The 26,815-nt window shown below is 40.7% G+C and overlaps 1 protein-coding gene across 3 annotated transcripts in view; it reads right to left on the reverse strand.

Annotated features, from left to right (window-relative positions):
• Nucleotides 1–424: 424 nt before the first annotated feature.
• Nucleotides 425–26,815, reverse strand: part of herc4 (HECT and RLD domain containing E3 ubiquitin protein ligase 4) — an 87,532-nt gene continuing 61,141 nt past the window's right edge. For all 3 annotated transcript variants that reach the window (XM_034185041.1, XM_034185039.1, XM_034185040.1), the window contains 8 exons: nucleotides 20,497–20,664; nucleotides 16,730–16,873; nucleotides 16,452–16,618; nucleotides 9,516–9,582; nucleotides 9,346–9,428; nucleotides 8,314–8,497; nucleotides 1,080–1,182; nucleotides 425–978 (listed from right to left, as the gene is read on the reverse strand). In XM_034185041.1, coding sequence (XP_034040932.1) covers nucleotides 770–978; nucleotides 1,080–1,182; nucleotides 8,314–8,497; nucleotides 9,346–9,428; nucleotides 9,516–9,582; nucleotides 16,452–16,618; nucleotides 16,730–16,873; nucleotides 20,497–20,664 — 1,125 coding nt within the window. In that variant the 3' untranslated portion in view covers nucleotides 425–769. The remainder of the gene's footprint in view (nucleotides 979–1,079; nucleotides 1,183–8,313; nucleotides 8,498–9,345; nucleotides 9,429–9,515; nucleotides 9,583–16,451; nucleotides 16,619–16,729; nucleotides 16,874–20,496; nucleotides 20,665–26,815) is intronic.

Consider the following 26,815-nt stretch of genomic DNA (forward strand, 5'->3'; position numbering starts at 1 on the left):
TTGAGAGGTGCTGCAAAGAGGAATGGACCAAACTGCACAAAGATAGGTACACCAAGCTGGTGGCATCATATTCAAGAAGACTTGAGGCTGTAATTGCTGCCTAAGGTGCATCAATAAAGTATTGAGCAAAGGGTGTGAATACTTATGTACCTGTGATTTCTTTTCTTTTTTTTTTTTTTAAATAAATTTGCACAAATTTAAAAAGTAAAACCCCGCTCTATCATGTTGTCATTATGGGGTGTTGTGAGTCGAATTTTGAGGGAAAAAAATGAACTTGCTTCATTTTGGAATAAGGCTGTAACAAATTGGAAAAAATGAAGTGCTGTGAATACTGCCTGGATGTACTGTGTGTGTGTGTGTGTGTGTGTGTATATATATATATATAGGCTCACTTGTATCATGACGTGTGTGTATATATATATATATATATATATATATATATACACCTGTGCCATGAAAGTACGGCCCGCAGCGCCGTTTTGTCCAAGTCCTGCACTTTGTCTGAGTGCCGCATCCAAACATGATTCCATGTGAAAGCGTAACGTACAAGAGGGACCTCAAAGCAGAAGGAGCGCATCTCACAACAGCACAGAGAACAAAAGATTATCTTCAAAGTCAGAGCATCATCAGCGTTCTGTCTGAAGCTGTTTGAGCATAATTAAGACAGTTTGTGTAAGTTAAGAAGAGAAGAAAGAGTTTGAGTCCTGGGTCTGGAGGTCCCAGGTCCAGTCTGGAGGTCTGGAGGTCCCGGGCCCGGTCTGGCGGCCCGTCAGACCAGATTAAACCCTTGATTGTGCTGGATAGCCTGCAGAAGCTTGTGGTGGAGTGTGTCTGCGCTCGTGTACTTGGGCAGGTCCAGCAGGTTAAAGCAGGTGTGGGCGACGGGCAGGTAGTCCTCCCCCCCGCCGGTCGGCTGGATCACCAGCTTCAGGCTTTTCATGCCCAGGATGGGAATGCGGTCACTTCCTGTGAGGAACACTGAAGCCAACAGACAAGGTTTCAGTTTGGTATTTAAGAAATAAAGAAAATCATCATTTCGACTTGCAGAAACAGTGAAAAGCTGAAGTGACGCAACTCACAGAGAAACTGTTTCTTCTTCTCCAAAGGGAGACTATGGAAAACTTCCCAAAAGCACTTAATGGTGGGATGATCAGCCCAGTACTCTCCTTTATATTCTGTACTCTTAAAAAAAAAAAAAAAAGTATGCAACATCAAAGAGTAGCAGCGCTCACGTAAAGAAACATTAAACAGCAAAAGGTCACAAGATGAATCTATGAAGATATCCGTTATATACAAATAAGCTGATTTGTCGTGACCGAAGAATGAGCAAAAGCTGAAGACGTGCAACGACACCCGACAGACTTTCACCGGACACCAAACTCAAGAGTCTGCTGACGTCTGTTAAATCAAATCAATTTTATTTATATAGCGCCAAATCACAACAAACAGTTTCCCCAAGGTGCTTTATATTGTAAGGCAAAAGCCATACAATAATTACAGAAAAACCCCAACGGTCAAAACAACCCCCTGTGAGCAAGCACTTGGCGACAGTGGGAAGGAAAACTCCTTTTTAACAGGAAGAAACCTCCAGCAGAACCAGGCTCAGGAAGGGGCAGTCTTCTGCTGGGACTGGTTGGGGCTGAGGGGAGAGAATCAGGAAAAAGACATGCTGTGGAAGAGAGCAGAGATCAATCACTAATGATTAAAAGCAGAGTGGTGCATACAGAGCAAAAAGAGAAAGAAACAGTCAGTGCATCATGGGAACCCCCCAGCAGTCTAAGTCTATAGCAGCATAACTAAGGGATGGTTCAGGGTCACCTGATCCAGCCCTAACTATAAGCTTTTTCAAAAAGGAAAGTTTTAAGCCTAATCTTAAAAGTAGAGAGGGTGTCTGTCTCCCTGATCTGAATTGGGAGCTGGTTCCACAGGAGAGGAGCCTGAAAGCTGAAGGCTCTGCCTCCCATTCTACTCTTACAAACCCTAGGAACTACAAGTAAGCCTGCAGTCTGAGAGCGAAGCGCTCTATTGGGGTGATATGGTACTATGAGGTCCCTAAGATAAGATGGGACCTGATTATTCAAAACCTTATAAGTAAGAAGAAGAATTTTAATTAACTTTTAGGACAACCTGATAATGAATTACAATAGTCCAGCCTAGAGGAATAAATAAATAAATGCATGAATTAGCTTTTCAGCATCACTCTGAGACAAGACCTTTCTAATTTTAGAGATATTGCGCAAATGCAAAAAAGCAGTCCTACATATTTGCTTAATATGCGCATTGAAGGACATATCCTGATCAAAAATGACTCCAAGATTTCTCACAGTATTACTGGAGGTCAGGGTAATGCCATCCAGAGTAAGGATCTGGTTAGACACCATGTTTCTAAGATTTGTGGGGCCAAGTACAATAACTTCAGTTTTATCTGAGTTTAAATGCAGGAAATAAGAGGTCATCCATGTCTTTATGTCTATAAAACATTCCTGCAGTTTAACTAATTGGTGTGTGTCCTCTGGCTTCATGGATAGATAAAGCTGGGTATCATCTGCGTAACAATGAAAATTTAAGCAATGCCGTCTAATAATACTGCCTAAGGGAAGCATGTATAAAGTGAATAAAATCGGTCCTAGCACAGAACCTTGTGGAACTCCATAATTAACCTTAGTCCGTGAAGAAGACTCCCCATTTACATGAACAAATTGTAATCTATTAGATAAATATGATTCAAACCACTGCAGCGTAGTGCCTTTAATACACCTATGGCATGCTCTAATCTCTGTAATAAAATTTTATGGTCAACAGTACCAAAAGCTGCACTGAGATCTAACAGGACGAGCACAGAGATGAGTCCACTGTCTGAGGCCATAAGAAGATCATTTGTAACCTTCACTAATGCTGTTTCTGTACTATGATGAATTCTAAAACCTGACTGAAACTCTTCAAATAGACCATTCCTCTGCAGATGATCAGTTAGCTGTTTTACAACTACGCTTTCAAGAATTTCTGAGAGAAAAGGAAGGTTGGAGATTGGCCTATAATTAGCTAAGATAGCTGGGTCAAGTGATGGCTTTTTAAGTAATGGTTTAATTACTGCCACCTTAAAAGCCTGTGGTACATAGCCAACTAATAAAGATAGATTGATCATATTTAAGATCGAAGCATTAATTAACGGTAGGGCTTCCTTGAGCAGCCTGGTAGGAATGGGGTCTAATAGACATGTTGATGGTTTGGAGGAAGTAACTAATGAAAGTAACTCAGACAGAACAATCAGAGAGAAAGAGTCTAACCACATACCAGCATTACTGAAAGCAGTCGAACATAAAGATATGTCTTTGGGATGGTTATGAATAATTTTTTTCTCTAATAGTTAAAATTTTATTTGCAAAGAAAGTCATGAAGTCATTACTAGTTAAAGTTAAAGGAATAGTCGGCTCAATAGAGCTCTGACTCTTTGTCAGCCTGGCTACAGTGCTGAAAAGAAACCTGGGGTTGTTCTTATTTTCTTCAATTAGTGATGAATAGTAAGATGTCCTAGCTTTACGGAGGGCCTTTTTATAGAGCACCAGACTCTTTTTTCCAGGCTAAATGAAGATCTTCTAAATTAGTGAGACGCCATTTCCTCTCCAGCTTATGGGTTATCTGCTTTAAGCTGTGAGTTTGTGGGTTATACCACGGAGTCAGGCACTTCTGATTTAAGGCTCTCTTTTTCAGAGGAGCTACAGCATCCAAAGTTGTGCTCAATGAGGACGTAAAGCTATTGACGAGATAATCTATCTCACTCACAGAGTTTAGGTAGCTAATATGCACTGTGTTGGTATATGGCATTGAAGAACATAAAGAAGGAATCATATCCTTAAACCTAGTTACAGCGCTTTCAGAAAGACTTCTACTGTAATGAAACTTATTCCCCACTGCTGGGTAGTCCATTAAAGTAAATGTAAATGTTATTAAGAAATGATCAGACAAAAATGGGTTTTCAGGGAATACTGTTAAGTCTTCAATTTCTATGCCATATGTCAGAACAAGATCTAAAGTGTGGCTAAGGGGGTGGGTGGGCTCATTTACATTTTGAGCGAAGCCAAGTGAGTCTAATAATAGATTAAATGCAGTGTTGAGGCTGTCATTCTCAACATCTATGTGGATGTTAAAATCACCCACTATAATTATCTTATCTGAGCTAAGCACTAAGTCAGACAAAAGGTCAGAAAAATCACAAAGAAACGCACAGTAACGACCAGGTGGACGATAGATAATAACAAATAAAACTGGTTTTTGAGACTTCCAATTTGGATGGACAAGACTAAGAGTCAAGCTTTCAAATGAATTAAAGCTCTGTCTGGGTCTTTGATTAATTAATAAGCTGGAATGGAAGATTGCTGCTAATCCTTCTCAGTCAACCTGCACTTGGTGTTTGATAGAACTGCACATTTCAGAGTGGCCTTTTATTGTGGCCAGCCTAAGGCACACCTGTGCAATAATCATGCTGTCTAATCAGCATCTTGACATGTCACACCTGTGATCTGGGATGAATTATCTCGGCAAAGGAGAAGTGCTCACTAACAGATTTAGACAGATTTGTCAACAATATTTGAGAGAAATAAGTCTTTTGTGTACAGTAGTGGTCAGAATAATAGTAGTGCTATGTGACTAAAAAGATTAATACAGGTTTTGAGTATATTTCTTCTTGTTACATGGGAAACAAGGTATCAGTAGATTCAGTAGATTCTCACAAATCCAACAAGACCAAGCATTCATGATATGCACACTCTTGAGGCGATGAAATTGGGCTATTAGTAAAAAAAAAAGTAGAAAGGGGGTGTTCACAATAATAGTTGCATCTGCTGTTGACGCTACAAACTCAAAACTATTATGTTCAAACTGCTTTTTTTAGCAATCTTGTGAATCACTAAACTAGTATTTAGTTCTATAACCACAGTTTTTCATGATTTCTTCACATCTGCGAGGCATTAATTTTGTTGGTTTGGAACCAAGATTTTGCTGGTTTACTAGCTTGGGGTTGCTTGGTGCTCTTGGGGGTGCTTGGTGCTCTTAAGGCTATGAAATTGGGCTATTAGTAAAAACAAAAAAAAAAAAAATAGAAAAGGTTCACAATAATAGTAGTGTGGCATTCAGTCAGTGACTTTGTCAGTTTTGTGGAACAAACAGGTGTGAATCAGGTGTCCCCTATTTAAGGATGAAGCCAGCACCTGTTGAACATGCTTTTCTCTTTGAAAGCCTGAGGAAAATGGGACGTTCAAGAGATTGAACAGCGTAGTTTGATTAAAAAGTTGATTGGAGAGGGGAAAACTTATACACAGGAGAACACACAAGATTTTGTGAACAAGATCAAGGACCTGCAGCTGGAGGCAGATGAAACCATGGTGTCATTTGATGTGACATCGTTGTTCACCTGCATCCCCACCGCTGAGGCCATCTCAGCTGTGAGGCAGAGACTGCTGGAGGATGTGTCTCTACTTGAAAGGACCAAACTCACACCAGACCACATCTGCCAACTCTTGGAGATCTGTCTTAACACCACGTATTTCCTATTTAGGGGGAATTACTACAGGCAGATCCATGGTTATGCGATGGGGTCTCTGGTATCCCCCATTGTGGCCAGTCTGTACATGGAGCGAGTGGAGAAGACATTCTTGAAGTCTTGCACGGGCATCCTTCCCAGTCACTGGTTCAGATATGTTGATGACACATGGGTTAAAATCAAGCAACAGGAGGTTGAGGACTTTACAGAACACATCAAATCGGTGGACTCCAATATCAAGTTCACACGTGAGGATGCCAGAAACAACCATTTACCCTTCTTGGACTGTGATGTTACGATTGGAGAAAACAGGCAGCTCCAGACAGGGGTTTACAGAAAACCCACTCACACTGACCAATATCTGCTCTTTGGCTCAAACCACCCCCTTGAACACAAGCTCGGGGTGATCAGGACTCTTCAACACAGAGCCCTACAGGTGCCCACAACTACAGAGGGAACAGCTAAAGAACAACAACTTGTCCGGAAAGCCCTCACAGTATGTGGGTACCCATGATGGTCCCTGGACAAAGTGCAGAAGTCCCAGAGAACAAAGAGACCAGACAGACAGGAGAGGGAGACAAGAAGAAGAGTGTTTCTCCCTTATTTAGCAAGAGTAGGGGAAAAACTACAGAGGATCTTCAGACAGCACAAAATCCCAGTTTACTTTAAACTGGTTAACACCTTGAGACAGAAATTAGCTCACCCTAAGGACAGGATCCCTAGTTACAAACAGAGCAATATAGTGTATTCTATCAGATGTCAGGAAAACTGTAACGAACACTACATAGGTGAGACTAAGCAACCTTTACACAAAAGGCTATACCAGCACCGCAGAGAGGGTGCCAGTGGACCTCAGTCTGCAGTTCATCTCCACCTTAAAGACACTAACCACACGTTTGAGGACAAGGAAGTTAAAATCTTAGCCAGAGAGAAGAAATGGTTTGAGAGAGGGGTCAAGGAGGCATTCTATGTGAAACAGTTGAAACTCAGCCTTAATCGGGGAGGAGGTCTGAGACACGCTTTGTCCCCTGTTTACAATGGGGTACTCAGGTCAAAGCAGTTTCAGTCTTTTGTTCATGGTAATGAGTCATTCACGTCATCAGGAGAGTCGTCTGTCCCATCATTAGGAGGGACAGCTGCCCTGTCATTAGGAGGGTGCTAACCAGAGCACAATAGGTGCTAATTAGAGCTATTGTTTAGTCACTAGTCTATAGCAGTCTGCCTCTCGGTAGGAGGGGTCTGGTTAGGTTTAGAACTCCAGCTTTTGTGGCTTCTGTTTATTCTTCTCTACAAGAGTCGAGACAGAAGTCAAACTACCAGGGCAAGAATTTTAGCTGAGGAAGCTTCTGTGATTTGAAGCGAAACGTCCTCACTTCAAGCAACCCAGTTCAGTCGAAGATTCAAGCTTCTCTACTATGGAAACCACCTGGACAACTGACAGCCTACGCAGAAACTTATACAAAAGGGGGGAAAAAATTATAGGCTGTTCATCTACAATGATCTCCAATGCTTTAAAATGGACAAAAAAAAAAAAAAGAGACGTGTGGAAGAAAATGGAAAACAACCATCAAAATGGATAGAAGAATAACCAGAATGGCAAAGGCTCACCCATTGATCAGCTCCAGGATGATCAAAGACAGTCTGGAGTTACCTGTAAGTGCTGTGACAGTTAGAAGACGCCTGTGTGAAGCTAATTTATTTGCAAGAATCCCCCGCAAAGTCCCTCTGTTAAATAAAAGACATGTGCAGAAGAGGTTACAATTTGCCAAAGAACACATCAACTGGCCTAAAGAGAAATGGAGGAATATTTTGCGGACTGATGAGAGTAAAATTGTTCTTTTGGGGTCCAAGGATCACAGACAGTTTCTGAGACGACCCCCAAACTCTGAATTCAAGCCACAGTTCACAGTGAAGACAGTGAAGCATGGTGGTGCAAGCATCATGATATGGGCATGTTTCTCCTACTATGGTGTTGGGCCTATATATCGCATACCAGGTATCATGGATCAGTTTGGATATGTCAAAATACTTGAAGAGGTCATGTTGCCTTATGCTGAAGAGGACATGCCCTTGAAATGGGTGTTTCAACAAGACAGTGACCCCAAGCACACTAGTAAACCAGCAAAATCTTGGTTCGAAACCAACAAAATTAATGCCTCGCAGATGTGAAGAAATCATGAAAAACTGTGGTTATACAACTAAATACTAGTTTAGTGATTCACAGGATTGCTAAAAAAGCAGTCTGAACATAATAGTTTTGAGTTTGTAGCGTCAACAGCAGATGCTACTATTATTGTGAACACCCCCTTTTCTATTTTTTTTTACTAATAGCCCAATTTCATAGCCTTAAGAGTGTGCATATCATGAATGCTTGGTCTTGTTGGATTTGTGAGAATCTACTGATACCTTGTTTCCTATGTAACAAGAAGAAATATATTCAAAACCTGGATTAATCTTTTAATGTCACATAGCACTACTATTATTCTGAACACTACTGTATATAGAAAATGTATTAGATCTTTGAGTTCAGCTTATGAAAAATGGGAGCAAAAACAAACATGATGTGTTTATATTTTTGTTCAGTGTGTAAAAGAATCACTGCAAATTATTATTATGTTAAAAGACACCAACATGACCCAAAACAGGAGGTTCACTGGAACCTTTTCAGAATACAAATTTTCATTTCTGCCAGCATGCACAGCAACACTCACCTGAAACAAAAAGCAGACATTCTGACGATTATCCAATATGCTTGTTAAATTATTTCCATTTACCTTCTCCAGCTCTGTCCAGTCATAGTTGGTGTTGCCGATGACCATGGCTTGCAGTTCGTTGGGCTGAAACAGCTCCAGGACCTTTCCACCACACACTTTGTGGAAGCCCGCATAGAAACACTCAAACAGCGGCGCCACTGATGTGTTGAAAACATAGTCGACATATGCGCTGACAAAGTCGTGCCTCGGGGGGGGGGGGGGGGGGGGAGGAAATGATTTGACAAAATATTATTTTTGTTTAAACAAAAAGATAAATTAACTGCGACTGCAAAACATTAAGTGTAGAGTTTGAACACTTAAAGCTGTACGGCCTCAGGGATTTTAAAGATTTTTCTGAAAAGGTGCTTCAGTGATATCACAGTGCTTTTCTGAAAAGTTCAGGGACTTTCAACTGAAAAGCACTGAGAGACACCACAAAACCATAAAATACCATAAATGGTATATAATGCAGCCTTGAGCATTTTCAAGTAAAAATACCAAAATGTAACTTCCAGAGTGAACTGTCACAATAAAACATGTTCAAGCCATTTGACTTGATTGTTCAAAGATGCTGGTGTCAGGATTTGACATTTTGACATCAATGACCCTTTCATTGAAATAAATACTTGCTTTTGAAGAATGAACTACTCATTTTGAGCAAGTGACTTGCTTTTGAGGGATGGACAACCTTTTCTGATCAAGTGACTCACTTCTGCAGGTTATTTACTATGTTTTGCAGCTTGCACTAACTGATTTGAGAAACACCTTAGCAGTGGTGCAAATGTAAATTGTGTGGTGAGAAATGCACCAAAGCGACTGAGAAAAACTGTAAACAGCAAACTGGAAGTGGACCCACTCCAACGCCAAAACACATGTTCGGTCATTGTTGAGATGTGGTTCAAAGCACAAATGACAGAAACGTTTTTTTGCAATTAAAATTTTGATTTTTGACACATTCCAGCCTTAAACCGTCCAGCCAACCATGTTATTTGATTTTTAGAGGTATCTCAACGTAACTCAGCGAGTGCTGAACAAATAATCAGGAACAGGTACCTGTTTGATTTATTAACAGAGATTTTTTCACCATTAGGAACAAGTTCGAAGACCTCTCTGGCACCATAGTTTTCCTCCACAACCTGAAGAGGGGAAAAAAGAAAACATTGATAAAGCTGTTTTTGAGTACCCAGAAAACATAGTCATATTCTGTTTGATTTTTATCCTACTGTGAAATTCAAGCAAAAGGTCTCCTCCAGGTCATCTTCTGTGTAGTCCAGTAACTGCTGCAGACTTCTGGTTTTAGAGCAGACAGATATTACATATGAAAAACAAACAAACTTTGGACCCTTTTATAAACTTATGAAATCTGTTACTGTAATTAAGAAACTACAGCAAAAGCACAATGTATCTTGAGCCCCAACTGAGAGTACAGCAAGACAATAGAACAACTTCTGTTCAAATGAGAAAAAAAATGACAGATTTTACAGCCTTCAATTTTCAATTTCAATTTATTTTCATTTATATAGTGCCAAATCACAACAGAGTTGCCTCAAGGCGTTTCACACAAGTAAGGTCTAACCTTGCATGGCTGACGTCATACTTGACCAGTCGTTCTCACTGTGTTTTGTACATTAACACTACCTCTAACCTTAGTGACATGAAATTTGGGGTTCCACAGGGGTCTGTCTTAGGCCCCCTGCTTTTCTGCCTTTATATAGCACCCCTTGGGCACATATTGCGGTGTTTTGGGTTACCTTTCACTGCTATGCAGTTATACATGCCGATAACTGATGGCAATCTCATTCACATAAAATCCTTAGAAGACTGCCTTGCATCAGTGAGAAGTTGGATGTCTAGAAACTTTCTACTTTTAAACTCTGATAAGATTGAAATGATGGTTCTTGGTCCAGTGAGACATCGGCATCAATTTGACCAGCTAACACTTGTGTGTCATACATCACACTGACAAAGTGAGGAACCTTGGGGTAATTTTTGATCCTACATTGTCCTTTGACCTCCACATTAGAAATATTATAGCAGCAGCAGTAAGGAGAAACTGCCTCTGAGGAAGAAACCACAAGCAGACGAGACTCAAAGGGGTGACCCTCTGCTTAGGCCATGCTACAGACAAACTACAGAACAATTCACTCAACGAATATACAGGAAATACTGTTGGTGCACTTCCTCAGACACATGAACCTAGGTTGAGCATTAACTGGTCAAATTGATGCAGATGTCTCACTGGACCAAGAATCATCATTTCAGTCTTATCAGAGTTTAAAAGTAGGAAGTTTCTAGACATCCAACTTCTCACTCATGCAAGGCAATCTTCTAAGGATTTTATATGAACGAGATTACCAGCAGTTATCGGCATGTATAACTGAGTATCATCAGTGAAAGGTAATCCCAAAACAGTGATGCCGGTAACGCGTTACTTAGTAACGCATTACTCTAATCTGACCACTTTTTTTTAGTAAAGAGTAATCTAACACGTTAATCTTTCCAAATCAGTAATCAGATTAAAGTTACTTCTCCAAGTCACTGTGCGTTACTATTATTTTTGCACTGTGGGTCGACAGCAGCATTAAACTTGGTCCGTGGGCAGGAGGTCGGGGTTCGACTGAACTTCCCACTTTAAACGAGCTGTGAGCTTTTCATCCACGGTTTTCTACAGCAGCTACAACTCGTCCTCACCTCTTAAAGCGCAGTGATAACAGCACACCTGCACTGAGATTTACAAAGACATTTTTATGCTTTTTTTTCTCCTTTATTTAGAATTCTGAGCTGAGCCGCTCCGTATCTGCTGCTAAAAACAGCTGATCCTCCGCGACACGTCAACAACTAACACTATTTTCCACTCAAATGCACCTAAACTCTCTTTCTGAGGACCACATGATGTGAAAACGCAATAAAACTTTCTTACCTGTAAATCTGGTCATGTTTTCTGCATAAATAAATGTTATCCATTCTTTGTGCTCAAACACCAAAGCAGGGGCGAATCCAGATTGAATGGGGGCGTGGGGCAAGGATGTGCCCCCCCCCCCCCCCCCCCACAACACCCCTAGATTAAAGGTCCAGTTTTGAAGCCTTTTTTGTTTACTACAACTACTAATACTACTTATAATAATAATTTGGACAAGTAAAATGTTTAGAGAGAATTTAAATGTTAGAAAAATGTTAGAAAGAATTCAATAGTTACATTTATAAACAATGTAGGTTAGAAATGGCAAGTTTTACTGTTACAGTGCTGTCAACAGTTAAATATGAGGTCAAGAAAGACGTCTTTATTTTACTTTTTATAAAACAAGTGTTTATTTTCATTGAAGTCAAGAAAGGGTGACTATAAAGTGAGTTTTGGCAAAACAGGTATCATTGTCATGTTGAGGTGGCAAAGGGTTGTTGTCGGCAGCTGGGAAAAGTAACTAAAAAAGTAACTAGTAATCTAACTTAGTTACTTTTCCAACTGAGTAATCAGTAAAGTAACTAAGTTACTTTTTCAAGGAGTAATCAGTAATTGGATTACTTTTTTAAAGTAACTGTGGCAACACTGTCCCAAAATGCCGCAATACGTACCGTATTTTCCGCACCATAAGGCGCACCTAAAAGCCTTAAATTTTCACAAAAATCGGCCGTGCGCCGTATAATCTGGTGCGCCTTATGTGCGCACTTAATTCCAAAATCTGTAAAAACGACCGACGTTGTCTTTGACCGTCGGAATATCGGACCATTTCCCGCTGACACAAGGACGTAATACGTAAAGTGCTTACGCTAGCAGCGTAGAGTACGTACCCTGGCAGCGATAAACCAATCGGAGAACATTACGTAATACGCAAAGTACATACGCTGGTAGCGTAGAGTATGTACGCTGCCAGCGATAAACCAATCAGAGAAGAGTCTGTGAGTCCGTGGTACGTACACTTACCTCCGCCACTCCTCCGGTAGTTACCGTATACTACAGGTATCTTGCAAAACAACATTTGTTTGTCTAAGGACCCCCGAAAATGGCGCCAGCGAAGAGACATGCTTACGAGGCAGAATTCAAACTGCAAGCTATCAGTTACGCGGGTGTTCATGGGAATAGAGCAGCTGCGAGAGGAAACAAGAAAATGAACTGCGCCAAGTTAAAAAGACCAAACGGAGTTTCTGCAGAAACAAAGCGAGGTGGCCACAGGTAGAAGACCAGCTGTTCAATTCAGACACAGAAGATGAAGACTTCGATGGGTTTGTGACAGAACCATAATAAAAAATAATGTGAGTACCATATTGTTAAATACCGGTAGTTCAAAGTTGTTAAAAAGTTCAAATAAACTCACCGTTTTGCTTCCGTGACCCTTTTTTTTTTGTAGACTATATGTTTTAGCATGCGCCTTTTGTAAGGGTTAAGTACCCGCTAACTGAGGGCGCGCCTTATGGTACAGAAAATACGGTACTCAAGGGGTGCTATATAAAATGGAGAAAAGCAGGGGGCCTAAGACGGACCCCTATGGAACCCCAAATTTCATGTCATTAAGGTTAGAGGTAGTGTTACTGTACAAAACACAGTGAGAACGACTGGTCAAGTATGACGTCAGCCATGCAAGGGCAATCCCAGTAATCCCAAAATGATTCTCCAGCCTATTAAGTAGAATATGATGATCCACAGTATCAAATGCAGCACTGAGATCTAACAGCAACAGAACCGTAGTGGTGTCTGAATCCATTGCAAGCAGAAGATCATTCACCACTTTAGTGAGAGCCGTCTCTGTGGAATGATGTTTTCTAAAAGCAGACTGCAGTGGCTCAAAGGGATTATTCTCAGTAAGATAGTCCACAAGCTGCCATGAAACCACTTTTTCCAAAATTTTAGAGAAAAATGATAGATTTGATATCGACCGATAGTTTTTCAATACACTAGGGTCAAGATTAGGTTTCTTAAGTAATCGTTTAATCACTGCAGATTTGAAACATTTAGGAACAGATCCAGAGGTTCATGAGAGATTAATAATTTCCACCACAGTCGGCCCAAGAGTGGACCACAGGTCCTTAAACAGTTTTGTTCATATAGGATCAAATAAACATGTTGTGCTTTTTGTTGATGTTACGAGATTTGTCAGCATGCCTAGTGAGATACTCTCAAATTCTGTAAATCTAGGTAATACCTCAGTCGTGGTGCCCACCTCAATAGCAGGGTGTAGCGGCTGGGTTAAGGCATGCTGGGATATGTTTAACCTAATGTCTTTATTTTCTTCTTGAAGTAATCCAAGAAATCTTGTGCTGTAAAAGGAGAGTGAACTACAGGTGGATGTCCATGAATAAGTGTTGCCACCGTGTCGAACAAGAACTTTGAGTTATGGTTGTTTTTGTTAATCAAATCAGAGTAGTAGGTCCGCTTTGTAGCCAGTAATGCATGCTTATAGTCTACCATAGCATCATGCCATGCAAGGTGGAATACCTCTGGCCTTAAGTCACACAGGTAATCATTGAACCAAGGCAGTGATGCCGGTAACGCGTTACTTACTAACGCGTTACTCTAATCTGACCACTTTTTTTAGTAACGAGTAATCTAACGCGTTAATCTTTCCAAATCAGTAATCAGATTAAAGTTACTTCTCCATGTCACTGTGCGTTACTATTATTTTTCATTGTGGGTCGACAGCAGCATTAAACTTGGTCTGTGGGCAGGAGGTCGGGGTTCGACTGAACTGCACACTTTCAGTGAGCTGTGAGCTTTTCATCCACGGTTTTTTGCAGCTGCTCGACTCGTCCTCACCTCTTAAAGCACGGTGATCAGCACACCTGCACTGAGCTTTACAAAGACATTTTTATACTTTTTCCCCTCCTTTATTTAGAATTCTGAGCTGAGCCGCTCCGTATCGTCTCGTTAAAAACAGCTGATACTCCGCGACGCGTCAACAACTAACACTATTTTCCACTCAAATGCACCTAAACTCTCTTTCTGAGGACCACATGATGTGAAAACGCAATAAAACTTTCTTACCTGTAAATCTGGTCCTGTTTTCTGCATAAATAAATGTTATCCATTCTTTGTGCTCAAACGCCAAAGCAGGGGTGAATCCAGATGGAATGGGGGCGTGGGGCAGGGATGTGGCCCCCTCCCCCACAACACCCCTAGATTAAAGGTCCAGTTTTGAAGCCATTTTTTACTACAACTACTAATATTGCTTAAAATAATAATAATTTCGACAAGTAAAATGTTTAGGGAGTTAGAATTTAATAGTTACATTTCTAAACAATGTAGGTTTGAAATTGCAAGTGTTACTGTTACAGTGCTGTCAACAGTTAAATATGAGGTCAAGAAAGAGGTCTTTATTTTACTTTTTATAAAACAAGTATTTATTTTCATTGAAGTCAAGAAAGGGTGACTATAAAGTGAGTTGTTGTCGGCAGCTGGGGAAAGTAACTAAAAAAGTAACTAGTAATCTAACTTAGTTACTTTTACAATTGAGTAATCAGTAAAGTAACTAAGTTACTTTTTCAAGGAGTAATCAGTAATCAGTAATTGGATTACTTTTTCAAAGTAACTGTGGCAACACTGAACCAAGGTGACTGTGATTTGGGGGAGCACGGTTTTAATACGGGTGGCGCAATCATGTCGAGTGTAGTTTTGCGCACTGAGTTTAAACTATCCACAAGTCTGTCTACTGATTGGGCATTTGCCAAATGTGAAGCTAAGATATCAGGCAGTCTAGCTTCGAGTTCAGTCTTAGTTGAGGAGTTGATGCATCGCTGTAGTGATAAATAAGGTTGTTGTTCCACTAAACACGGCAGCAAAACTGTAAACTTAATAAGTGAGTGATCAGAGACCACTGACGTAAGAGGCATGATGTCAATATTTGTGACAGCAATACCAGGTGCGAGAACCAAATCAAGGATATTTCCACTAATGTGTGTCGAGTACTGAATGCATTGCTGAAATCCTAATGCATCCACAATTTCCATAAATGATTTCCAGAGGGGATCAGAAGGCTTATTTATATGGACGTTAAACTCACCAATAATCAGAATGTTATTTGCAACAGTTGACAAGTTAGAGATGAACGCACCAAATTCATCTAAGAATTCAGAATATGGGCCAGGAGGCCTATATACAGTGACAAAGTAATACGGCTGATTTTTGTTCTTCTGACTTTGGCAATGTGTAATATCCTGAGCAGAGCAGAGCAGAGAATCAGATGCTCAAATGAGTTATATTTGTGATCCCCAACAGCTAATAAGCTAAACCTAGATTTATAAATAAGAGCAACACCCCTGCCTTGCTTCGCATCACGAAGGACGTAACTAAATGTATATGCTGGTGGGCAGGCCTCATTTAAGGGGAGGACAGCTGTAGGTTTAAGACAGGTTTCACATAACCCAATCATATCTAAGTGATGATCAATAATTAGATCATTAATCAACAATGATTTTGAGGACAGTGATCTTATGTTAATGAGACCCAGACTAAGGATGTCAGTGGGGTTGACAGTTGAACTGTTTGGGTTTAGGGGTGGTTCCAGAGTAGCATATATAAGATGCCTAGAAGTAGGTTTAGGTTTAAGACATTCCACGCGCGCTGTAGCTAGCAGACACCACAATGTCCAGCCTTTTATGTTGTTTCTCATTAAACAAAACTTTACACCATTTTACTATTTACCATTTGGTATTTTTAAATGTTCACACAAGAACTGGTTTGATTTCCACAAAAAAAAAAAAAAAAAAAAATTCTATGATGTTGCTATGACGACTGACTGTGTAACAGATATGTGCACACATGTAAGTAAAAACATCATCATCTTCTGAATTGTTTCCACCATAATATTGGGCACAGAGCAGCAACTTAACACGGCCGACTTCATGGTTTTCTCACTAATGTCATTCCACTGAGGAATCAAACAACATTTTGATTTGGCCAGAAGACTTCAGAGGTCTTCAGTTGGCATAAACACATCAAAGACTACCAAAGTGGATTTTTTCTGAAAAAATATGATTAGTAGTCGGGTTGCTTGTGCAGATCTAATCATTGCCCATCCAAGAAAGCATGGCTTTACAGATGACATTAAAACACACACACACACACAGAGAGAGATTTAGAAGTGGATGCAGCAAAACACAACTAACGACAAACAAAATGAACATTCACAAACATTTCACGGAAACCTCAGATGATTGTTTGTTGGTCTGACCTTCCCACATCTGGCATTAGTTCTTTTAGGTCTTCTAGCGTCACCTTCCTTTTCAAAAGCTTCGTGTAAAGGGCCAGTGGGAAGTTGAGTTCTACAATGGTGAAGTTATAGATGGCCAGACCGCAGATGACCCCAATGAGGCTGAACAAGTCAAAGTCTTCAAAGGTCTGGAGGAGATATTTGATGACAGTCACTGAAGACAGACTGGAAGATCTGAACTGACTTTTATGAATAAACAAAAAGCATAAGTGGACGCTGGCTTTGGAATGAGACTTTACCTTGTTGGAAAACCAGATGAGCCTGGACTCTTCATAGTAACGGAACATCCCGTATTTGGGATCCAGCAGCTCCTTCATGATCAGGAGGAAGAACTCCTTTCTGACACCACCAGCATCAACTGCATCTTCTCCAACAAAGATCACCTGGAACAAGGTTTTACACAAACATTAAATAATAACATGCCTTTTTTAGCCACATGATCACTTTGGAAACATAATGGTTTCTGTAAGAAAAACAAGTGAAAATGGAAGATATCTGTCATTCAACTTTTCTAAGTCACATTAAAATTACATAACTTCCTTTATTGGGGGGGCATTTCCAAGACTTCAAGATTGCACCAAGTTCTTGGAACAGTTTGAAAGTAGGTGGGACTTAATAAGCCGCGGGGGGGGTTTGCAGGAACTGAAGCTGCTCCAACTGACGAGGTAATGGATAACCACGCTTGACTAAAGGACTAATTAATGCCTGTGGTGACAATATTAAAAACGTTACATCATTTCCCTGAAACGAAAACGTCTCTGTTTCTAAACCAAAGAGGTGCACCTGAGCCTACTGTGCGCTCCACATGCACAGCTGTAGGGCGGCTTCTCGATGCAGATTTTTGATAACCGAATTTCAACGATTTCACAAAATCTTGTATAAAAGTAGGTGAAAGTGGACCACTGGACGCAGAATGCAGTGAGTGGACCTACTGTTCTCTGAGCAGTAACCTCCATCTGATCCTCCTCAGCAACATGAAACCCATGAAAACCACATCACGCTCTTAAACAGAAGATACTGTTCTGATGTTGACAGACAGCTGGATGTTTTTGGAAAAGCGCGTGTGTGTGTGTGTGTGTGTGTGTGTGTGTGTGTGTGTGTGTGTGTGTGGTGGTGGTGGGGGGTGGGTGTAGAAGTAGCATATAATGGGACTCATATGTAATCAGGTGGCAATAACTGCTCACAATAGGATAGAACCAGATGTCATATAATAGTAGGCAACAATAAGAACTGAGATCACACAGAAGGAGGGGAGATGATGGTCTAGTGGTTAAGACGTTGGGCTTGAGACCAGAAGATCCTCAGTTCAAGACCCAGCCTGACTGGAAATTCACTAAGGGCCCTTGGGCAAGGTCTTTAATCCCCTAGTTGCTCCCGGTGTGTAGTGAGCGTCTTGTATGGCAGCAGTCTGACATCGGGGTGAATGTGAAGCATTGATGTGTAAAGCGCTTCAAGTGTCTGATGCAGATGGAAAAGCGCTTTATAAATGCAGTCCATTTACAGATTTTGGCTATGCTTTAAAAAAAAAAAAATCTGTACTGAATTCCAGTATTTTGACATTGGGATGAAATCTAAGCCAAAAATCAGCAATGGGAGGCCGCGCGTAATAAGCAGGTTGCTTCAAAGTCTTTGGGAAAATGGCAGCGATATACGACTGTGTTTTGTTTTTATAAATGTCGTGCTGACTCGCCCAGTCTGAGCTGCTGTCACGCTGTGACTCGGAAAAAAGCCATCAAGAGAATCCAGGAGGACAGGAGGAGACTGAAGCAGCAGCAAAACAGCCGATAATGTGCGTGTGAAGCAGATGGTGTGTGCACACGCACACACTCACACGCATCATCAACTCACGGTGGAGATGACTACTGAGAAACAGACCATCAACAAGGACACCGCTTGGAGCAGCATCACCAGAAATCTTGAAATCATGGGTGCTGGTGAGAAAAATTTTTTGACTAAACATTTTTTGGCTGTGGACGGTTTGTGCGGCGAAGCCACACAATACGAGTACCGCAGACGCGAAGTGTACTGGGGGAGTCCGAGGGCATGCCCCCCCAGAAATTTTTTAAAAAATGGTGTATTTTGGTGCATTCTGGGGAATTCTGGACACAATTCTTAATTAGAAAAATCACTTTTTCACAGTGATTTTTCTAAATAAAAAAGTGTATCTCTGACTGCAAAAAAAGTAGTACACTGTGATACTTACCAATTTTTCCACTGGCACTATAACCCAATATATAATACCAAAATAAGACATCCAAATAAATCTGCTTAGAAAATTTTATATGTAATAATAAAACCTCAGATCAACCATCATTCTCATCAAAATATGAGATCAAGGAAAAGTTAACTACATGTACATATTTTCCTTTTTCTGCCAATGATGCATTCTTGGAATACCAGTAACTTCTGTTAGAATGGTTCCAGATGATTCAGTTTCTTGGGATTTTTAATATCTAATGAATTTAAATTAAAATAAATTTGCAACATGAATACTACAGGATTAAACTGACAGTCATTAAAACTTATGATCATCTGACTTCAGTTCTCTTTGATATCATATTCAATGTTTATTCACAGTTTTCAGAGTTTTTCATTTATCTGAGCCTTCAAACCACTTGTGAAGTGTTTGATTTGATGGGGAAGGGGCTGCAAATTTTGTCTGTTGGATTACCAGCAGAACATAAAAGAATCTTCTTCAAAAACAAAGAAGACTAAATCCTTGTCTGTTCCTCTCTACTATGAAGCTTGGAAATGTAATGCAACAAACAAACCTCGCCCTGTGCAGTACAAATCTTAAAAATTGAATGTGGTTAAGCCCGATGTCTTTTATCATAACAAAATTAAGTGCGCAATAACTGTTGTCCATGCTTTAGACAACTTAATTTGTTGTGCTCTTAATGATTTTAAGAAATCTCACCTCAAATCGATGTACGTATACTGTCAAATGCTGTAAGGGTTTATTGACCATTATCTTTATGTTTTATGTTTCCTGATGGCACAGTTCACTTTTCACGTTTCTTTTATCTTTTAGGTGTGTTGATTGTGGATTCTTGTCCTTATCAGACTTTTTCAAACTGTCTTTCTCACCATCTTCCCTCTCTCTGACGTCGCTCCGTGACACAGACATGCTGCACAATTCTTCTTTTAAAAACCTGAGAGCTCTAAAAGTTTGCGATGTCCACATGCTACATTTAGCTTTAGCGTCTTGCAGGAGCCACACAGCGTTGCCGCAGCAACCAACTAGTCTCGCTTTACGACAACTGTCACAACAACCAGGCTTAGAGAGGAATTTTTCTCCTCGAAACTCTGTGGATCCCAGGACACTGATTTGTATCTGTAACACACAGATCAGTGTCCGCGGACTGCCACGGACTGATAAAACTTGCACGATGTTGTTAAAAAGAACACTCTGCGATAGACATTTTAAAAACTCAGTGACGATCACGATTACAGAATAAAACACTAACACCCCCACCCCCCATCCCGCTCACAGACGCAGTTCAACAGCCGCACTGTCTGCTCTCGCTTTAAGTGTCAATTTTCATTTTTAAAGAACGTTTCTATCAAAGAGAAACATGGTGATTCGTCCGAACAGAACCCAGCAGCATCCTGAGCCTCGCAGTAGCCTCAGTCGGACTCCGCACTAACTGAAGCCACAGCTGCTGAAACCAGCCAGCGCCAGACACGGAACGCCCCCCTCGCGCGCAGCTGCACGGGTATCATATCTGGTGGCACCACAACTGATGTCGATGTCATCAAAATGTCTGTGATGACAGGTGTGACGTTAAAAGGGAGACTATTTTGTCGGGGACAAGCTGATTACAATAGAACACTACTGTGAGTCAAACCTTTCATTTTAGATGCAGCTTCTATACCAATAAACAAGACACATCTCTAACATGGAGGTAGGATAAGAAACGGAGATTTCGATTTTTCATTTCACTGTGAATTTAATAGTTACAATCAGGACTTTCATTCTCGTTTATCAAACAGCTGAAAAACTAACCTTGAGTGGTTTCTTGTAGTCAACATTCTTGGACTTCCTCAGGACTTCCATGGTGTCTCCAACAATGTTTTCCCTCCGGACAATGAGGATGAGGCAGGGGTTCACAGATTCTACCGCTGGCATGAATAAAGAGTTGATGTTTTGCGCATGTGCTTGGTCCACTGCCATCTGTCAACATGAAAAAAAGAAATTTGATGCGCATATTTCAACCACACAAGCTCCAAATCCTTTGCGAGGCAGCTGAAAAGACCAGTTGTGTGTCATTGTGTGGTTCCATGTCAGTCGGTGAAGCAGAGCATGGTACTGTGCAGAGCATAGATTGAGCTCAATCATCTTACCGTGAGCTGCCCATCGTCTCCATCAGCACACAATTCACAGAGTAACAAAACTTAACTGTTTCTTATTTATTCTTCGCTTTGGAATGAAACCTGAAAAAAAAACAGGCTTAAGCCACTTCTTATGGTCCCTATGCATTCGTTCATTCACTCATTTAACAGGCAGTTGATGCCAACAAAAGCAGCGGTGGTGCACAGCTAACCAAAAAGTTAGCTTCAATAACAGTTAATCCGCTAACTGAAAAGTTATCTTTTATAAAGTTAAACCGATAAACCCATAAAAAAAATAAAATAAAATAAAATAAAAAAAAATTGCGGAAGTTACAGATAAAAGCTAAACCGATAACTTACAGTATTGATTTCAGTACACTAGGAGCTACTGACACAACAACGAGCCAGGGCTTCTGTGTCAGATTATCTTTCTCTCAGCAAAAGAGACCTAACGGTCTGGATGGATTTTCTTTCACCAAAACATCAAATCTAGGCTTGCATCTCAGATGTACCTTCTGGCAAATTGTAGCTGAAGTTTCAGGTCTTCTTTTTAAGAAAATCCTCCTCTGTACCACTTCAACATGAAGCTGTATAACTGGGGATACAAAATGCAAAACTTGCACTGTGCACAATTTCTCCAATCACAGCCACAGAAGCCTGTAACTTTTTCTGGGTTGTCTGGGTGTCTTGATGGCTTTCCTCACTCTTCTTCTTGCACAGTCACTCAGTTTTTGAGAACTGTCTACTCCACACAGATTTACCATAGAGTGCCATACTGTTTGTATTTCTTCATAACTGATGTAAATAAAGTTCAAGACATATTCAATGACATGGAAATGTTCATGTATCAATCCCCTGACTTGTCTGAAGAAAACTGGCAATTAAACTGATTATTTACAGGTATTATACCAAAGGGGCTGATTACTTATGCAACTCATCATCTTGGATTTTATATTTTTAATTAATTTATATCAAGTTGTAGAGATTTACTTTCAGTTTGAGTCTAAGGAAGATAATTTTAGAAATGTTTATATTGAGAGGCCTGAGTTACTTTTTGTATTTGAAATGCCATAAACAAATGAAAATGCGTGAAATACCAAGGGGCTGAATACTTTTGCAAACCACTGTAGTTTTATGTGTGTTTTGAATAAATGTGTGTGAAAATTATTTCTGCTTTATTTTTTTCTTTCTTATTTCTGATTGTAAACCTTTATTACACTTATAAAACACCACTATAGTATATATATTCTGAAAGTACAGGTTGTCCTGAAAAAAAGAGATATACTACTTGATTATATAATAATAACTGTATAATAATATAATAATAATAATTGTATAATAAAACATTTATGACAGGCGAGCGAAATGTCCAAAAAATGCCCTCGAACCCCAGAGGGTTGCATACAAAGGGATTTAGTCATAGATCATTAAAAACAAAAACATGAATTGCGTGGCAAATGGCCCATTAAAAGTGCAAAAGGCCCGAGAGTTCCGAGGTAGTGTAGGAGAGAGCTCCTGAATGTCGGTTTGGATAAACACCAAGTATTTTAAATAGTGAGAAAGTCAGATTAATTGAGGTATGAAAGGAGGGAAACACAAAAGAACAATAAGGCTGTCAAAAAAATGCAGGATCCGTAAGGAATCGAAGATGCACTCGACACTAACACTGCCGTGGATGAAGAAAATGGTGAAGACGAGGAAACACCAAGAGAGGCTAACGCACTGTTAGAGGGGCTTGTGTTGCTCTTGAAAGAACTTCAATCTTTCAAACAAGACATGAGACAGGATCTGGGCTATCTTAAAAACGACGTCAAGGAAAGTATGAAGCAAGACCTGTGTGAGTTTAAGAACAATGTTTTGAAAGAGCTGCATAAACAAAATGCTAGCATCGCAAAAGCACAATCACATATAGCTGACCTAGAAACAGCATGTCTCAAACTGAAAGGCACGCTGCTCACCGTGACAAAGCAGAACTCTGTCATGCAAGATAAACTGCTGGATTTGGAGAGCTGCTCCAGGCGGAATAATCTCCGTATCTACGGGATACCCGAAGGTAAAGAAGGAAACTCAGTCACTGAGTTTGTCAATGCTTTTTCAAAAGTCAGCTCTCATTACCAGATACCATAGATCTCCAGATTCAGCGGGTGCACAGATCGCTGTCGCAAAAACCACCTGCTGCCTCACCTCCAAGGTCGATCATAGTGAATCTGCTGCAGTTTCATGTGAAGGAATTGATCCTCAGGAAGCCATGGCAGAAGAAGATTGAATTAGATGGCAAATGGATCCATCTTACACACCTCACTGCAGCTTCTCTCCCCTGCCATACTCCATCCCCGTAGAGACGGTGCCTGCTCCCAGACCACCAATAACCAGTAAAAATCTATTTAAGCATAAAAATTCAAAAAGAAAAAATAATATAGCACCTTCAACTGCACCACAGACTAAAACAGTTAAATGTGGTCTATTAAACATTAGGTCTCTCTCTTCTAAGTCCCTGTTAGTAAATGATATAATAATTGATCAACATATTGATTTATTCTGCCTTACAGAAACCTGGTTACAGCAGGATGATTATGTTAGTTTAAATGAGTCAACACCCCCGAGTCACACTAACTGCCAGAATGCTCGTAGCATGGGTCGAGGGGGAGGATTAGCAGCAATCTTCCACTCCAGCTTATTAATTAATCAAAAACCCAGACAGAGCTTTAATTCATTTGAAAGTTTGACTCTTAGTCTTGTCCATCCAAATTGGAAGTCGCAAAAAACAGTTTTATTTGTTGTTATCTATCGTCCACCTGGTCGTTACTGTGAGTTTCTCTGTGAATTTTCAGACCTTTTGTCTGACTTAGTGCTTAGCTCTGATAAGATAATTATAGTGGGTGATTTTAACATCCACACACGAGGTCTGTTAGAAACGTATCCGACCTTTTTATTTTTTTCAAAAACCATATGGATTTGAATCACGTGTGATTGCATCAGCCAAGCTTGAACCTTCGTGCGCATGCGTGAGTTTTTTTCACGCCTGTCTGTTGCGTCATTCGCCTGTGAGCAGGCTTTGTGTGAGCAGTGGTCCACTCCTCTCCTCAGATCTTTATTACGAATAAATGTCTGAACGATTTGGAGCTTTGCTGCATCAATTTTTTTCCAGAAACTGTGAGAGACCTCCAGGTGGACACTGTTCGGAAAATTAATATGGCTTTCAGGGACGATTTTATGGGGATTACACAGATTAAGGAGTGATCCAGACGGTTTAAAGACCGCCCACAACTGCTGAGAGCGCGTCGCGCTCCGAGCACCGATCGACAGGCTCAAACCCCGCTGAAACAACCAGATCATTTCCAACGTATAGGCTTTGTTGATCTGGGACGTCGTCTGACTTTCACAAAAAGGCAGAAGGCGTGGACATCAGCACTTTTTCGGCACATTCCACTGTTACAGGAGTTTTTTTCATGGAAAGAAAAACGGAGGGACGCACCACGGAACCATTCATTATGTGGCACAAAACCACCTCCGTGTTGGTCTCACAGGACGGCTTTCAGGTGGATTTCAGATGGCTGTCGGTTGCTTTTCAGTCGTGTGATTATCCGAGAAATTGAGCATGAGCTGGACATGCCCCAACATGTCCTGTGAGGCTTCATCACGGCGTTGCTTTGTGCCATGCGGCTCTACTGCGACGCGCAGAATTCCGCTCCTCTTTCAATGACAAAAACTCCTGTAACAGTGGAATGTGCCGTTCATTTCTAAACTGGACGCTGTCTTGATCCGGTATGTCGTCTGACTAGTACAGGAATTGTGAAAAGACGTGGACATCAGCACTTTTTCAGCACATTGAGACGTGTGGAGGAGTTCCGCGCATCGCGGTGGAGCTGCATGGCGCAAAGCAACGCCGTGATGAACCCTCACAGGACATGTTGAGGCATGTCCAGCTCATGCTCAATTTCTCGGATAATCACACGACTGAAAAGCAACCGACAGCCATCTGAAATCCACCTGAAAGCCGTCCTGTGAGACCAACAGGGAGGTGGTTTTGTGCCGCGTAATGAACAGCTCCGTGGCGCGTCCCTCCGCTTTTCTTTCCATGAAAAAAACTCCTGTAACAGTGAATGTGCCGAAAAAGTGCTGATATCCACGCCTTCTTCCTTTTGTGAAAGTCAGACGACGTCCCGGATCAACAAAGCCTTCACAATGGAAATGATCTGGTTGTTTCAGCGGGGTTTGAGCCTGTCAATTGGCGCTCGGAGCGCGGTGCGCTCTCAGCAGTTGTGGGCGGTCTTTAAACCGTCTGGATCACTCCTTAATCTGTGTAATCCCCATAAATATTAATTTTCCGAACATGTCCACCTGGAGGTCTCCCACAGTTTCTGGAAAAAAATTGATGCAGCAAAGCTCCAAATCGTTCAGACATTTATTCGCAATAAAAAAAAACAACAAGAGGAGTGGACCAGTGCTCACACAAAGCCTGCTCACAGGCGAATGATGCAACCGACAGGCGTGAAAAACTCATGCATGCGCACAAAGGTTCAAGCTTGGCTGATGCAATCACACGTGATTCAAATCCATATGGTTTTTGAAAAAAATAAAAAGGTCGGATACTTTTCTAACAGACCTCGTAGATGCTGAGAATGACAGCCTCAACACTGCATTTAATCTATTATTAGATTCAGTTGGCTTCGCTCAAAATGTAAATGAGCCCACCCACCATTTTAACCGCACTTTAGATCTTGTTCTGACATATGGCATAGAAACTGAAGACTTAACAGTATTCCCTGAAGACCCCTGTTGTCTGATCATTTCTTAATAACATTTACATTTACTTTAATGGACTACCCAGCAGTGGGGAATAAGTTTCATTACAGTAGAAGTCTTTCTGAAAGCGCTGTAGCTAGGTTTAAGGATATGATTTCTTCTTTGTTATGTTCTTCAATGCCATATACCAACACAGTGCAGAGTAGCTACCTAAACTCTGTGAGTGAGATAGATTATCTCGTCAATAGCTTTACATCCTCATTGAGCACAACTTTGGATGCTGTAGCTCCTCTGAAAAAGAGAGCCTTAAATCAGAAATGCTTGACTCCGTGGTATAATTTCGCATCTTAAAGCAGATAACCCGTAAGCTGGAGAGGAAATGGCATCTCACTAATTTAGAAGATCTTCATTTAGCCTGGAAAAAGAGTCTGTTGCTCTATAAAATAGCCCTCCATAAAGCTAGGACATCTTACTATTCATCACCAATTGAAGAAAATAAGAACAACCCTAGGTTTCTTTTCAGCACTGTAGCCAGGCTGACAAAGAGTCAGAGCTCTATTGAGCCGAGTATTCCTTTAACTAGTAATGACTTCATGACTTTCTTTGCAAATAAAATTTTAACTATTAGAGAAAAAATTATTCATAACCATCCCAAAGAAACATGGTGTCTAACCAGATCCTTACTCTGGATGGCATTACCCTGACCTCTAGTAATACTGTGAGAAATCTTGGCGTCATTTTTGATCAGGATATGTTCTTCAATGCGCATATTAAGCAAATATGTAGGACTGCTTTTTTGCATTTGCGCAATATCTCTAAAATTAGAAAGGTCTTGTCTCAGAGTGATGCTGAAAAGCTAATTCATGCATTTATTTCTTCTAGGCTGGAGTACTGTAATTCATTATTATCAGGTTGTCCTAAAAGTTCCCTGAAAAGCCTTCAGTTAATTCAAAATGCTGCAGCTAGAGTGCTGACAGGGACTAGAAGGAGAGAGCATATCTCACCCATATTGGCCTCTCTTCATTGGCTCCCTGTTAATTCTAGAATAGAATTTAAAATTCTTCTTCTTACTTATAAGTTTATGAATAATCAGGTTCCATCTTATCTTAGGGACCTCTTAGTACCATATCACCCCAATAGAGCGCTTCGCTCTCAGACTGCAGGCTTACTTGTAGTTCCTAGGGTTTGTAACAGTAGAATGGGAGGCAGAGCCTTCAGCTTTCAGGCTCCTCTCCTGTGGAACCAGC

This window comes from Thalassophryne amazonica, chromosome 13, assembly GCF_902500255.1.
Source record: "Thalassophryne amazonica chromosome 13, fThaAma1.1, whole genome shotgun sequence".
NCBI classification, from domain to species: Eukaryota; Metazoa; Chordata; class Actinopteri; order Batrachoidiformes; family Batrachoididae; genus Thalassophryne; species Thalassophryne amazonica.